The sequence below is a fragment of the Onychomys torridus genome, chromosome 9, assembly GCF_903995425.1.
Source record: "Onychomys torridus chromosome 9, mOncTor1.1, whole genome shotgun sequence".
NCBI classification, from domain to species: Eukaryota; Metazoa; Chordata; class Mammalia; order Rodentia; family Cricetidae; genus Onychomys; species Onychomys torridus.
In genome coordinates, this window is record NC_050451.1 from 74,920,301 (window position 1) to 74,937,430 (window position 17,130).

General features: G+C 35.2%; 1 protein-coding gene across 1 annotated transcript in view; it reads right to left on the reverse strand.

Moving 5' to 3' along the window:
• The window catches only part of Diaph3 (diaphanous related formin 3), a 483,673-nt gene that overhangs the window by 239,465 nt on the left and 227,078 nt on the right, over positions 1 to 17,130 (reverse strand). Inside the window, 3 exon segments of the mRNA XM_036199401.1 lie at positions 1,380 to 1,481; positions 5,462 to 5,556; positions 11,389 to 11,484. Coding sequence (XP_036055294.1) covers positions 1,380 to 1,481; positions 5,462 to 5,556; positions 11,389 to 11,484 — 293 coding nt within the window.

Genomic DNA, 17,130 nt, shown 5'->3' on the forward strand with positions numbered 1-17,130 from the left:
AATCTGCTTCATTCCTTAAGTGTTCTACATGCAGCTCATAGAATTTTATGGGTAGGGAAGCTAAGTGGAGTCATTCAAACAAGATGTAGAAGAAGTTTAAAGGAAAGAGCCTGCAAAACATTAAAATGGAGTGTAGATAGGCATCAAAACAATTAGTCAACTTGCACTGTCAACAAAGTATCAAATATAACCCCATTAAGTTCCAGAGGCTATTAATATAACCTAAGATACGAGTAAAAACCAACAGTGCTTTTTAAAAATCCCAACTTTAAGATAGCAGTAGGAAGCATTTTTTGCATTCCAAAAGAATCTGGTATAATGCAGCATCTGTGAAAATCCATCTTTTTCTTTCCATAGGCCATTAGCGCAGTAGGAATTGGACACGGTTAGCCTCACACAAATGTTAAACTGACTCGATTCGAAAGAGTGATTCTTTCTGTTCAGGGTTCTAGAGTTTGAAATTTTTCCCAGTATTCTTTGGTTCAAAATTATATCACATCATTCTATTATAATGCTATTTGATACATAAATTGCATTGAACATTGTAAAAGAAGGTATGGCCGTGAGGAAAACTGTCTAAGGAGACACTAAGTACCAGTGGAAAAGAATGTCATTGATGACAATTACAGCCAACTGATGAAGGAGCCCCGAGTGCTGGAAGTGAACAGAGAGAGAGTTTGATATTAAAATTAATTCTTAACTTTGAGCTGCAATGCAGCTAATGTGCAGATCACCAAGTGTTTTTACCTCTAAGCCCCAGCTCATGAAAACCGAAAAAAGGGAACAAGATCATTATTGAGACCACTTGATGAGATTGTTTTCAAATGAATTCGTTTTGTCTCTCATTGCCAAGAATAAGACAATATTTATAATTTCAGAGTCAAAACGATGAGATGAACTCACATGGATGATTAAAATGAGAAACGGACTCTTGCAGCTTGTTAGAATGCATGGATTCACATTAAATCACAAATATATCATATTCATCAGAAGTGTGCTAGTTTACATTTTGATATGATATAGACCATTTACAAACATTCTTTTCAAAAGGCCTTTAGAGTTCATCTAATTCTCAACTTTTAATATAGTATTTTAAATCAAGACAATTTGTCACAAATATACTTCCAGGTTGAAAAAAAATACAAACTAAACAAAGGGGTTGGGGATTTAGCTCAGTGGTAGAGTGCTTGCCTAGCAAGCGCAAGGCCCTGGGTTCGGTCCTCAGCTCCAGATTTAAAAAAAAAAAAAGGAAAAACAAGATGACCGTTAAATGCTCATAAGAACAGTGTTGTCAAAAAGTTTTCTATTTTCTCTCTCTTTTTTGACACAGTAACAACTCCCACCAAAGAGACTTAGGAAAAAAGACACACAGTACTCACCATAACAGCAAACTGCTCAGGTACACATAAGTTGTTATAGTCACTTCTGAACTGGGACAATGAATTCAATTGCTCTTCATCAGGAAGATGCTTTAGTAAGTTCTAAAAATTAAAACAAAGGAAAAGAACCTTCACTACATGCAGCTCTCCAAGTTTGGGAAAATTAATCAGTAAACTGTGGAAAGGAAACCAGTCAAGAAATTAATCTTATTTATTTCTAGATAACCCCCCTTATCCTAAGCCTTAAGCAACAGGCCGCTCAGCTTGGAAACAGTCAATTTTACTTTCCTCTAACCCAGAGTTATTAGATATTCAAATCAAGAACTACTGAATATTTATTTGATTAGCTTATAATTGAGAAAGGAGAACTCAACCTATACCAAAGGAACAGCTTTCTCACCTGGATAAATATGATCCATTACATTTCAGCTTTAGGGATTGAATGTCAGAAATCTCAAGCAAAGCCAAACATATTTCAGCACTTTACTCAAGGGGATCAAAGAAATCATAAGTTGCTACCAAGGCAAGGGAAAGAATAGGTAAGGAATGAAGGGAATTTTAATGCAGTGCTTATAAGAAGGGACTTAGAAGGACCATGTTTTAATAAGAAAAACTGAAGATACTTTAGATGTAAGTTTTCTGATGGAGAGGAAATATTTAGAGGCAGTGGAGACTTAGGATGCAGAAGCTTGCAGATGGAATGTACATGCATATCGACCATGTATCTGCCTGCATCTACCATGGTCTAGATCCATGGGTTCATTCAGCTCTTTGGATCTTTTAGCCTTGTATAGCATTTCCCACTCACACATTTAAAACAATGATTTAAAGAAAGAGCTGTCTTCTCCTGACAGAATTCAAACATATAAGCAATCCCATGAATAAAACGTACTCAAAGCCTTTGTTTCAAAAGGCAGTGCTGTAGTTAGTATACTAACATGAAAATTAAGGAGAGAAGGAAGGGGGAAGGTGGTCACAGTTCCAAATTATGACAGTAGACACAAGAAAAATAACAACTGACTCTATAGCATGCTGTGTATGTCTCTTGACTGAAGCAAAACTCGCCCAAAGTATTACTGGTCTAAAATAGTGTTACAGGGTGTCATACATCAAAAGTAGTTACATCAAAAAGCAAGGCCATTGGCTCATCTCTGGATAAAACCTTGGTTGACTGGCTAAAAACAACAACAACAAAAAGTAGCAATTTAAGAACATCCTCAGAAAAAAAAAATAGTCAATTTTTACCTTAGCAAGGTGAATGAAAGCATTAAAAGTATATGATTTTTTCCACATGAATACAAATTTCTCTTATTAGAATTGCCTGAGTAAAAACCTGGTTATTTACCTTTGTTCTTCAGTTAAAATTACACCTACACTGTCAAATTCCTTATTAAATGGAGCCACTCAGATTCTTAGCATTTTTAGGATGCTCATCATATCTCAGTAAATATTTTATTTATTATATTTATGGTTATATTTTATTCTTTCATCAGAATATTACATATTTTCACCTTAGTATTTGGGTGTTCGATTGAGACAGACTCATGATTGGCAAGAGTACAAGCTCAACCTTTTTCTGCTTACAGTTCCTTACTAAATTCCCCATGAACATTGTATAGACACAGCAGGTTCTCATCAGCATAAACAGTATATGTCTAGAAAGAACACCACTATGTTACTTAATTATCCTCTCCTTCTTTATGCCCATGTCTTGAATCTCCATTTAAGTACCTTTGGCCTCAAATACATAAAAGATTATGTTCTCCCAATCCAATTTCTAGTTCTGATCAATCTCAACAAAGCCACACCTATCTTGCATTATAATTACACATGTAAATGTCATTACTGCTAATAAAATATAAACACCAAGGTGAAATCTCTGACAGACTCTCATACAAAGCCTTATGTGCAGTGTGTACAATAGTGTTAGCTATGCTAATATGTGTTTATTTTTAATAAATGAAGAATGGTGTGCAAAAGTGTCATAAAAATAGACACTTCTGACACAATGCACATGAATAGCATGTCAAAATAAAGGTCAGTGAACATGATAACAAAAATAGTGATTATTAAAAAGTAATGTCTTGCTTCTACAGTCAAGCTAAAATGAGTGAATTTTTTAAGTTAAATCCATGACTTCAAATAATATGAAATTCCTATTTCATAATGAATATATAAAAGCCTTATGTATATCAAGTTTTGGTTTTTTTGTTTGTTTGTTTTTCAAATCATACACTGGCTTTACATTTATTATGTATGTTATAAAGAACAATATCACCTAGATCCAAAAAGTGCTTGTCTCCTCACCCAACATCTATGAATATCTGCTTATGTGGCAAAGATATCAAAAATACAGTTGGGATTCCAGTTACCATCAGATGGCCTTAAATTGGAGTGAAGAGCCTGGAGTATCTCAGTGTCGAGTGTAATAAGAGGGGGTGGAGGGGGGCAGTGCAACAGTGACAGCAAAGTGTGGTCTTGCAAAAGAGGAGAGGGGCAGAGCCTCAGCTACTGGAAAAGACAAGATTCTCCCCAGTACCCTACAGAAAGCAATCCAGACCTGCCAAAACCTGCCTAGAGCTCAGTGAGCAAAAGGTTGGACTTCTAGTTTACAGCATCTCTTATTATAATCTGGTGAATTTGAGGTGAATTGAAACAGCCAAAAGAAACTAGTACGTTAAAAAATTATATGAAGTTCAACCTGTCTGGACATTAATTACAAAATGTAAGCGACCTTTTTTCTTTCTCTAGACCACAAAATGCACATAATTATCAAAAGCATCCATGTAATCAAGTTAAAAGCTACTCTGTAAATATTTAACAAACTCATTATAAGAAATACAAATATGCATTATGTAGAAAAATTTTCTTTAAGGAACAAAGCATCTGCTCTCAGCAAGAAACCATATACACAATCAACAACAAAGTAGAAAATTCAGTTTAAAAAAAAAAAAAAAGGATAAAGGGGGGAAATATTGCTCTAAAAAAAAAATGGTTGAATTGGGTAGTTTGAGTCCAGGCAGTTTGGTGCACAAATCAACTCAAATGAGAACCCATTCCAGCACATGACAAATAGGAGACAGGAGAGATATCAGTTACTGATGAGTAAAAACATCTAATAAAATTGAACCATTGTCCACAACTATAAACAATTCCTGGTGCACCACCCTTCCATTCTCCTATGGAGTCCTGCAAGGCCTAAGGCTCTGCATTTCACTTCCTCAGCCCCCAGAGTGCAGAGATCACAAGCAAGGGACAGCACAACTGTCTTATGGTTAACTTACATTGCCATTAATAGTAATTATATATTATTATGAATAATTATATTATATATCAAAAATGGTAACTATATATTTTACATTTAAGTATGTATTATAATTATTATTTAGGACTTGCAAGGGTATTCTTGTCAGAACATAAAATGGTAAATGGAAGAATCTCTCATCACATTTGGAAGAATCCAACTTCACATTTGGTCTTAACCGAATGTTTACATATTAGACCCATTATGTGCATTTTAATAATTTTGGTGCAACATTGTCACTCACTACAAAATGCTATGGTCAAGATACATTTTTTAGAATCTTCTAGCCTTTGGAATGAATGTGAGGACCTTACAAGCAAAGCCTAGGTACCGTGGAAGCACACAATGCCAGGAAGAATTGCATGGAAAGCTAAGATGAAACAAGGCTCCTTTACTCACTTTTACAAAATAATAGTTCAACTCCATAAGCCAAAAGAAAACACATTCAACAAGGATATAAAAACAAATTTAAATTAACATGCCATTGGTCTTAAATGTAACAAAAACAAAAGCATGTATGTAAAGTTCAACAATTTGCCTTTAGAAAGTCATTGAAAATAATTGAAATGTAATCATTTTGATAGCATTATATTTAGCTGCAGTTAAGAGAAAAGGCAGAATTTTATCTCCTGGCAATGCAGAAGTTATGCTCAAACTAATTATGCAGCAACAATTTTCCAGTTGAATGATTTGGGTAAAGAATTTTGCTTCACTTACAGATTACTATTTAATGAGAAGTTTACAATGAAATATTGGAATTTAAGTAGTGTCTGTTTACCTGAATCATAGACTCTGACAACTGTGTTTCATCCACTTCCAATATCATCGTCTTGATTTCCTCATAAGGCACCCGGAAGGAGCTCAGGAAGATTGCTGAGAGAGGGGGGAAGGGTCATAATGTAGAAAGTAATGAAGAGATCCTAGAGGTAGTTCTATCTACATAAAATCAGAGTACATACACATTTAATAGAACTACTGGGGAGCAAAGTTCATTAGTGCACTATATGTACTCCTCCAGGTTCGAGCTGGTACATAAGAATACATCTTAGTTTACTGTGCAGGTGTCACAGCTGACTTTGAAATCCTTAATTATTTATCAACCATCATAATAGTACCAACTTTCAAGTGATTTCAAACAATTTAAATATGTTTGATATGCTATAAAAACCATAATGTTGTAATGAAAATGATAAAATCCCAGTATATGCATTGAATATTTGACTAGGCACATGTTATTGCCTTATATAATATTTTCCATCACTAAATAGTTCAAAGACAGCCATTAACAAAACAGTTAAGCAATGCAATCCCATTTTACAAGTACTAGCAGCACAGTATAATTCAAAAATACTGTTAGAAATATGCTAGAGAAATAGAATTGCATTTAACTAAGTCTTAAATTTTAGAAACTATTTTAGAAAATAAAGTTTCATAATGAATTAACTATATAGATAAGGGATGATAATATATTGCTGAGAATTCCCAATGTTACTTAGGTTTTTCTTTATATTTATTAATATACATACATATAGTTGTATAATCTAACACATTTTCAAGGAGAGATTTTAATACATGTGTTATTATTTGCTACGATTTAGATATAATGCTTTTGCCAGTGCACACCACCACCATCCCCATTACTCTACTGCCATGTTGTCACATTAAAAACTGATGTCAGTTCTTAGAAGGTCATGGTGGTTCAGGTCTTTAAATTTAGCACTGAAGAGGCAGTAAAAGGATGTGGCAAGTTTGAGGCCAGTTTGAGCTAAAAGGTGAAATGTCTCAAAAGCCAGTCTTTTCTTGAACATTCTCATGATTTGAATCCAGTAAAACTTGTTAAGTTTTTGCTTACTAGCCTTGCTGTTGGCCTGAAAACACTTGCATATAAACATACTAGGACTCACAGAACTCTAAAACCATGACCTGTTTCTGTTTTGAATACCTTTTTTCATCACTGAGAACAAGGATGTTTTCTGTGGTCTTACTATCAGCTTTATTTCCATATTTTTGACACCAAGAAGTCACAAGATATGGAGGCCTATTATTAATATTCTAAAATCAGGACAAAAGGAGTAGGTGGTCCAAAAGATCCAATTACTTAGGAATTAAAAGGGATAGCTTACAGCAGTGTTATCTAGAAAAGCAAAAAATATAAAAACCATATGAACACAAAGACCAATAAATGAACAATTGAGAGAATGAGAATAAAATGCAATCATAATAAAATGCACTAAACTAATTGTAAGAGATTAACCAAAAAATGAGTATTAATGACACAAAAAAAATAAAACAACACAGCAAATAAGTTCATCTATGACTGGAGAAGCACCTTCTGAGGACAGAGGCATGGAAGTGGAAAAAGAAAGCATGATCTTAAGCAAGCATGAACTTAAGACAGAAGGCAAGAAAGATGGGGACAAGGAGATATGCTTTAGTAGTCAGTTTTATTTTACCTTTAACTACAAGACAAGTAAACACATCTGAAAAGGAAATGCTGCAAGTTTTTCAGATAACCAAAACTAGGTACCATTCAAGTTCTAAGACCCTTACATTGAATTGGGAAAGAGTAAGTTGTTATGGCCTCCTCACATCAAATATGTGATGCAAGGTTTACCACATGCAGCTTCCATCACAACTATCAACAAGGAATCTAGATTGGCAAGTGCCATGGTAAATGACCCACAGGACTTCGTTTATAAAAGTCCCTAGGAGCTATATTTAGAGTGAAGACTGTCCCAATGTTACCCAAGACAGTATGAATCAAGTACAACATTCAGTGAATGAAATCCTATGCTGTCATAGCTGAATGCATTAATGTGGTTTGAGCCTATTTATGTAAAATTCAGCACTAACTGATACCACACTTAAGTGTTTAAGAGCAGGCACAGAGAACAGTCATAACTATAAAAAGGAAAGTTAGTGCTTCATCAAAAACTCTGGATAAGGAGGTTATTTTACATGATATGCAAAATGGAGATAGTTATAAATAAGCCTCTAAAGATTGTTATTTTCTTTAGTCATGGGTGTTGATTGTTAAATTATATCGCATATTTATAAGCCTCTCCTAAGTATAATTAATACACACAATAGCGAGATAGCTAATATAACCTTAAATGAATAGTATAAAAGGAAAATACATTGGGCAAATGAGACACTGTACAACATACAGGGCTGGTCTTACCCATGGAGGCCTTGGAGATCTTGGGCTTTTTCCTGTCCTTCTGAGAGGCAATGTCTAAACCCAAGTGTCATTTTTGATAGTTGAAGGGAATTTTTGTTACTTGAAGATACTGGGCTATACTAGAGAGTTCAGGTTAAAAGTATGATTTATGATGTAGGTTTTGAGCAATAGAACCAGCTCTATTTCTGAAGGAAGTGGAAACTAAGACCAGCAAAGTAGGGATGAACTGTAATAAAGTTCCAGTAAAGTCTAAGAATACCTAGGGTGCTTCTTTTCTGAGCGATACTCTGAACACTAGGTGGACAATTCCCTAGCTATGGGAGCTGGAAATTTCAAGCCTGGGTTCCCCTGTGTTCACCCTCATTTATATCAACTATTTTATTGACATAAAGCATATCCCAAACTATAATACCTTAAGTGAATTCTAGATGTCCTTTTTGTTTGTTTGTTTGTTTTTTTGGTTTTTCAAGACAAGGTTTCTTTGTGTAGTTTTGGTGCCTATTCTGGATCTTGCTCTGTAGACAAAGCTGGCCTTGATCTCACAGAGATCTGCCTTCCAACTGCTGGGATTAATAGCATGCGCCACCACTGCCTGGCTAGATGTCCTTTTAGTAGATCCAGAAAGAACAAACAAACCAAGCTCTGCTGTAATGACCCTAACGTTAGTGACACAGGAGAACTGAAAAGAACCCAATACCTAAACTCAACTTAAAAGACGTTACAAAAGTTCATTTTTAAATGATTAGAAGTTACTGAGAGTCACATGAGAAAGACTCAAGTGAGGGATCCAACAGGTGCCAGAGAATTAATGGCATCATTTTGGTGTGTGTGCTCACTGAAGTTATTTATAAATACTTCAACCTTGGTATTAATTTGTACATTTCAGGGATTTTTTTCGCTTTAAATCTCTAATTCCCACTTTAAAAGAATCTGGCAGAATATACAAATCTTATAAAATTCTTGGGACTTCTCTTGATTCTGGAATTCTATTCGAGTAGTTGGACCCTAAGTCATGACCAAAAACCTTCATGAACTCAACACATTGGAAACAAGTCACCTATAAGTAAGTTAGGTAACAAAAATGAGTGGCTTTTAGATGTTGCCTCAAAGATGGACAGCATGTATCAGTGATGGGATAGATACATCACTTGTCTCTTTGATAACATTGAGAAGGGACTATCTCTACATTAGTGTCAGCATTCTCCTATCAAGTACAGTTTCACTCCAAGTTGTTACATTCTAAACCAGCTGTTACTGTAGAGACCAGACTCATCTTAGCATTCAATACCTCAAGACTGTGCTTTATAAACAGAAAACAACTCTGACTCCTACTATCCTTTTAGTGGCAATTAGAAGTTGTTAAAGCATTGTAGTGTTTAAATCAGAACACTTGGCTATAATCTGGAAGGGTGACAATAATCCGTTAATGGATTGCACCCAAATATTTTGTGATGTGGTTTTCTAAAACATGTTTTTCAATTAAATAACTTAGAATAAACACCTAGAGCAAACAAAATGAACAGGATCCTTCCTTATGGTGATAATGTGATTTTTTAAATTACAAACAGGAATGCACATATATTTTACAAGCATTATACACATATGATATATATATACATATATATATATATATGAGAACACATGTGTACACGCGCGCGCACACACAACACACACACACACACACACACACACACACACACACACACACACACAGAGAGAGAAAATACCTATTGCCTATTGTCAGAATAAACCACCTAAGTTCAAGGTTTTATCTGAAAATCCACCAGGTTCCCTGTCTATCATGCCAATGCTGACAGGGAACCTGGTGGGCTGTAATAAAGTGAAATAACAAACATGGAACTTGGACAGAAAGACTATCAGGAAAAATTACTATGGTGGTTTACTACTTCTGAGTACATGGCTTTTTACTACATGCTCTCTACTTTAAAACAAATAAAAGTTCTGTCCAGAACGTCAATTATCTAACCTTAAGAAGAATACTTAGACAGAATTATCATAGCTGATCCATCCAGGAACTACTGCAGTCAAAGAGTTCCTTTCAGCACCATAAAAAGGTCATTTTAAGTCAAAATTAACAATTTTAATGCCAGATGCAGATGGTTTCCAAAACATGATTAGTTTTTTGAGATTATACAGTATAAGTTTGACACCATCCAATTAGCATACAGTGCATCAATGTGAGAAAATGTTACTACAGTGAGAAAATTCTCATATATACATATCATGTGAGACCCAAAATTTCATATGCATGCACAAAAATATCATTTGTAGTGAGGGGAAAAAAAAAAAAAAACACATGCCACAGTAGACGGACAGGGCAGTATAATCTAATCATCTTATTACAAGGATGAACAACTCTGAAAGAGACCAAAGCAACAATTAAATGTTTCCAGAAGTGATATCATCCCCATTTATATATTCACTGGCTCATGCATATCACAAGATGATAACAATATAAAATAGGCAAAAGTATGCAATTAATCAATGCCAAGAAAAAGCAGATTGAATATTGGCCTGTAGCATTAATGCCACCATACTAGCCCATAAGGATCTAATCTTAGCCTCTACTGAGAAAGGCTTACCCTCTGCCATAGTGAGTGTGGAGGGTCAATTCGGAAACACTAATAGAAGGACTATAAAGTCTACCTTTTGCACATATTGTTCTCACATAACTCTCCTTAATCAATGGCATGGAACATTATACTCTCACTGGAGAACTGTTTGGTTCCAATATTTGCTAAAAGTTCACTTGAGGCATGTACCAATTGCAAACTAGACTAAAAGCCATGTTATCACTACTCATCCCTCTAGATTCTTCTTATTATATCCCTCTTGCATCACCAGAAAGTAATACACAAAGGTCAAATTATCTCAGCTACAAGTAAAACTCTCTTTGATACATTTAAGATGCAGTAGGAAATGAATTAGGGACAAAATTATTGCCTTCTTTCATAATAATTCATCCAGGAAGACAATTGAACACTACGTATTTAGCTCCCATAACAGTAATTAAATCTAAAATATTTCCATCCGTGCTTTTGAGGAAAAGGCTTTGAGCTGCTCAGGTGGGATAATGGAATTCATTTTACTCCTCATCTTTTTTTCGATTAATATTCTAACTGCTGTCCTGCATGATCAAGTGTCACAAATAATAGGTATTTGTAGCAGTGAAGGAATAGATAGATTACTCATTCTTTTATCCAAGTGTGATGTCATCACCTGAGTTCCCTGTCTTTAATACTTGGAAAAAAGAATTTTAAAGAGCAGTTCCTGTTGCACTTGTGGGAGGCAGAATTTCACCTTAAATTCTTTTCTTATTTTCTAGTACATATTAATCTTCTCAAGAATTTAATCTCATAATTTGCATGAAGGAGAGCTATATTTGAATTTAGTATTCAAGCAAAGAAACTAAAATAATGGAAAACAAGACACAAAATGAGCAGATTTCAAGAAACAATCCACAGAGACTTGATATGTTAATGATATTCATATGTGATACTTACAAAGGTTCTGAGCAATTTTAGGATCTAGAAATTTAAGTTCCTTAATTCGTTTCTTAATAACTTTCTTCTCTTCAAAATCATTTATATTCATTTTTGCTGTAAGACAAAAGAGATTCATACTAGAATCAGTATAAACATCAAGGGCAAAAGAGCAAGAAATGAACTTTTTCCATCAAAAACTTTAACATGTATGTATACTAAACAACACAGTAATGAAAATACATTATCATCCTTTACTACCCTGGACTTACACTGCTCCAGGAAGACACCAGTGGCTCTCAGGCTTGTAAAATTACCAAGACTGAAGGCCAAAATGGAAAGCACTGGTAAACAGTTACAACATGGAGAATGACAGCATGAGTTCTGAGAGTGTACACAGTGAGATCATTCGAATGAAATGAGAACAGTTACAGCAGCCGAGAAACATAATTTAGAAAGGGTTAAACAAGTGATCCCAAAAATACTAAACAAAAAATACTAAATACATAGCTTTTTTGTTTGATATAACATGTATTTAAAACTACAAATCTGTTTCAGTAATTATTCAGTTAATACAGTATTCTTCATAAACACCATGTGCTTTTATTGTAAATTTTATTCGCCCTAAGGGAATACAAATTATACTCCTACATACTGCATAAATACAGGGTTGATTTTTATTGTATGCTTATTTTCATTCTTTTATTGTAATAAAGAATACAAAACACCAGCTGAAAAATATTAGGCTAGGTGATGTAGGGGCGATGCTAGACCAAGCAGACATGTAGGCGGAAGTTTCTCTCCCGCCTAGGCCCTCAGCCATTCTGTCCCAAATAAACACAGAAGCTTATATGAATTACAAAACTGTTAGGCCTATTGCTCAGGCTTATAGCTAACTACCTCTTATGCTTAAATTAAGCCATAATTCTTGTCTATATTCTTTAGCCACGCGGCTTGGTATCTTTCCTCAGTCCAACATTCTCATCTTAATTCCTGGGCATCTGGCTGGCAATTCCGTCTCCGCCTTTCTTCTTCCCAGCCTTCCCCTAGTTTGATCACCCAGTCTACACTTGCTGCCTGGCTACTGGCAAGTCAGCATTTTATTAAACCAATAGGAATGACAAATCTTTACATTGTACAAGAGCATTATCCCACAAGACTTGAGACAAGCTCTGTACTTTCCCATTATGCAAAGACTGGACAGCAAATGATACAGCTACCTCTCCCAGGACTTGATATTAACCCAAAATTTTTCTTTTCAGGATCCCCTAAAGATGCCTTCATTCCCAGATAGCAGGAAGTAATTTTAAGAACACAGTGCCCACATTCCCAGAAGTGGGGTGGATGGTTTCTGGTCCTTCAGTGAGTTATGGATATTTGTCACTGTTTTGGTGGCTGATTACAAATTGTTATTGGTAATAGCCAGGAAACAAGCTAAACAAAGGAGACTAGATTTAGGGTTCTTATTTGAAGAAAAAAGAGAATATAGATATGATAAAAGGTATATTATTGAATTTACGCTGAAAAAAAAAAGAGATACACAAATGACAGAATAAAAAGGCAGGTCATTGAATCTACTCTGAAAAGAAAGAAGGGAGAATATGGATATGATAAGATAAAAAAGTAGATTATTGAATCTACTTTTAAAAAGCAACTATTAGTTTAAACTACTGTACATTGGATTGGATTTTTATATAATGTATACAAATTGTGTATATTGATACAAAGTTGAGATTATTTTTGTTGGAACATAGTGTATATATATTTCTACTCTTGTTCAAGATATTATACCTATGCAGTTCATTTAACAATGTAATTCAAATTGCTAGTCTTTGAAAGTTATTACACATTTTAGATATATCATCTTCAAACACTTAAAAGATCTACAGAATATGGTATGCATGATGTTTCAATAATATAGATTCTATAGATTTTTTTTTTTTAATCACAATGAAACATGTCTGTTCTTGGCAGCATCAACCTACTTCAGAGAAGATGATGGGCATCAAAGAAACTCCATATGGAATTTACTTTCTTTGGGGCAAAAGTTACCCACTGGGCAAGAAATGTAGTTGCCTCAACTGCTGACAGTATGCTGTCCACAATGGATAAGCAGACACAAAGAAAGGACTGCCGAACTTTGCCAAGACACGGTATGACAGCCCTTCAGACAATCCTGCTTCACAGATAAGTCTGTCAGATATGCTAGGCCTGTAGGCTGAAGATGGATGCCTCAAAGCTGCAGACGACAAACCTTGGGTGACTATTCAAGTAGCCAGCTGTTTCTGTCATTTCTCATATTTTTTGGAAGTCACTTGTTTGAGCTTCCTGCTTACTCAATAAATAGCATTTCCTTCTTGGGTCTCTGAGGGACTTGAAGACTAGATATACTCAGTTATAGCTTTCCTTGTAAACAAATTCATAAAAGAAACTCACTAAAGAGGTATAAAGTGTACAAGTTTGAAAGACATCAAAAGATAGTTTTCGATTGGTAATACAAGTTAGGATAGAAAGTATATTAGGTACAATATTTTGGACTCATCAAAATAGGATAAAGAATGGAGTATTTTCTCTGAATCTGTCAAATGTTAACGGATTGAACATTGTTAATGTAATTCTTGGCTGTACATTGTATATTTTTATTGTATATTGCTTTCCTTATATTAGTTATAACCTTCCAATAAACAAAAAAAAAAAGAAGGAAATGTGGTGATATTAGTAATCTAAGAAATAAAGCTTGCCTGAAGATCAGAGGACAGAACCAGGCACATAGTGAAACATAGATTAGGCAGTGGTCTTTAATACTAGCAATAAGGAGGCAGAGATCTGTATGGAGCTCTCTGAGTTCAAGGCCACACTGAGCTACATAAGATTGATCTAGTCTAGGAGAGAAACAGAGCCAGGCAGTAGTGGCACACACCTTAATCCCAGTATTTGGGAAAGGATACATGCTATTAATCCCAGCACTAGGAAAGTTAGGATAGGAAGTGAAATGGCTAAGTAGACAAAGGCATATAAGGCTTGAGGAGACAGGAACTGGAGAGCCCTTTTCTCTGAGGACTCAGAGGCATTCATTCTGAGGATTCCTGGAGCAGTTGATGAGGTGAGAAGTGCCTGTGGCTTTTTCCCTCTGATCTTTCAGCATTAACCCCAATATTTGGCTCTGTGTTTTTAATTAAGCATTTAAGATTCATACAACATAGACATCCCCAACATCATAGAATTTAAGGCCCAATACAATTGACTATAAAATAAATGGCAGTCAAAATACACTAATAAACTGATCATTTTTCAGTAAGAACCACAGGGGGAAAAAAAAGACAAATCTAAGGCATGCAAGTCAAGTACAATCTTCGTGAGATAATGGGTAACCAATTCAAAGCTTAAAAAAGAAATGCAGGTAAAAATGAGAAGCAGGGAGGAAGGAGAGAAAACAGAAAAAGTATGTGTATGTGTGTCTCTGTGTATGAGAGACACACATTCAAGAATGTGGATATATTATGAGCAGATGATATTAAGTAAATTAAATGACACCAAATAAATTCAGGAACCCAAATTTTATTCACAGAGTACTGAGGAATCACTGAAGATTCAGCATCTTGTAAGTATATCAAGAGAACTCCACATTAAGGAAGACTCAGAGCTTTTAAAAAATGGCAAAAATAGTGACTGAAAGGTGAGAAGAGAGAATGACAATAACCACCATGGGTGAATACCAACCTAGGCAAGGCCTGGAGAGAACGGGTGAGCACAAGAGTTGCATCAACAGTGTGAACTAAACTGATTATTGCACCAAAGCAAGTCTTCCTTTTGCATTCCAGATTGGATATCCAGCTGCTTACTCTCAACATCTGTAACTGAATGTTTAATACAAGTGCCAACACCATATGTCTAAAGTTCAACTCCTGAAGTATATACCTCCTTCCACATCTCTCTTCCAACATCAACTCTTAAAGCAGAAAGGAGGAATACTCCTGAGTGGCTCAAACTGAACAGTTTACACTTCTATCACAACCATAGCTAGTACGTTAGTGTATCTAGTGGGTCTTACCTCCCAAGAACCAATTACGTGACACAATCACCCCAAAACACCTCTCTGGCTGCTACTTCTCTCCTCGTTAGGACTACCATCTTTTTCCACCTTAACTACAACTATTCCCTATCTAGTCTCCCTTGTTGCCTAACTTCAAATTATCTACACCCTCTTTGCAGAGAAAGGAATCTATTCAAATTTCCTAAAAAGCTTTTGCATGCCTTACTGCTATGCCCACCCTACATCCAGCTTCCCCAACATCATTTCTCTGTCTTTTAAGTTTTCATTCCAGAGCGTTTCTCTTCTTCTATTTTTCCACTAGAGAGTAAGACTGTTTGAATAAGCAAAGAAGTCAGAGTCAAAACATGGAGCACATGCATAGCCACGATCATCTTGGCACTGTTCATAATAAGCACATTAATGAATCAGCCTATGTGTACCTCAAAGAATGAATGAATAAGGAAAACCTAATCCACACACAAAGGAATACTGTTCAGTCATAAAAACCACCCAACCCAGGCATTCACAGGAAAACTGACGTAACTAGAGTTTAATAAAGTGACCCAGACTCTAGAGGCAAATAATATGTGTGAAACACAGGATGTGAAATATAAAGAAAATCTTAAAAGAGGGAAAAGTAGGAAGACAAGTATTAGGAAAGAAAAACTGGATCAGAGGGAAAGGTAGGGAGAGGCTAAAACAAGATAATGAAGGAAAGAAAAGATCAAATCATATATTATGCATGGGTGAATATACTACAATGAAACACTTTATTTTGTATAATAAATACAATGAAAGGGACCATCATCTACCACTGCAATGTTAGTACCAAGAACTAAGCCTGGGCATTCAGTGCTCAGTGATTATCTTTTAAGAAGATACACTCCTGTGTATAAATATAGGAATTCACTAAGTCTAAGAGGATAAAGGAACTGCTACTTTACTTGCTGGTAAATGAGGAATAGGTTTGAACTAGGCCAGCTTTGAACATATTCTCCATATGGTCAAAACAACAGGTAATGGACATGAAGACATAAAGAGATATCTAGAATGGAGATAACAGTATCATTCTCAAGAGTTATTCCATGGTCACTTTTCCTAGATGCTAAATTACCCCAAAAATCTCCTTCCCAGTACATAACACCTTTTGTTCTTTTATACTGTCTGAAGTGTGATAGATGAAATCTATTAACAATGGCTTAATACCCTTTGCTTAATCTTACCAAATAACAATCACCAACCTTTTTTTGGTGGTTCTATATTTTATTTTTATAATTCCTAAGAGAAGGGCAGGCACTAATTTTTAAGTAGAGTTCTCATTAGTATCTCTCACATGCTTAAACATTTCCTAGGGTATTCTGAAGAAAAAGCCAATGACACAGTAACCTACATTTTAAATAACTTCCAGTGAAAACTCCATGAGGAATGGCTCTGAACTGCATTTAACTTCTACTTTCACCCCACAAGAGTGACCCTCATTACCAAAGTGAGGGAAGAATTGCTTCAGCAACTAATCTTAAGAACTGACCAATGACGTTTACTCCAGTAGCCTTTTTACTGCAGCATACTAAATATTACAATAAATAGATAGATGAATGAATGAATGAATGAATGAAGTTTGCTGCCAGCCTTAAAACTTCATTTTACACTCAAAGACTAAACAAGTATTAACCAATTCTCTCTGGTTTACAAGAAAGAAAATGATGGTAGACTCTTGCTTAATTTAATGT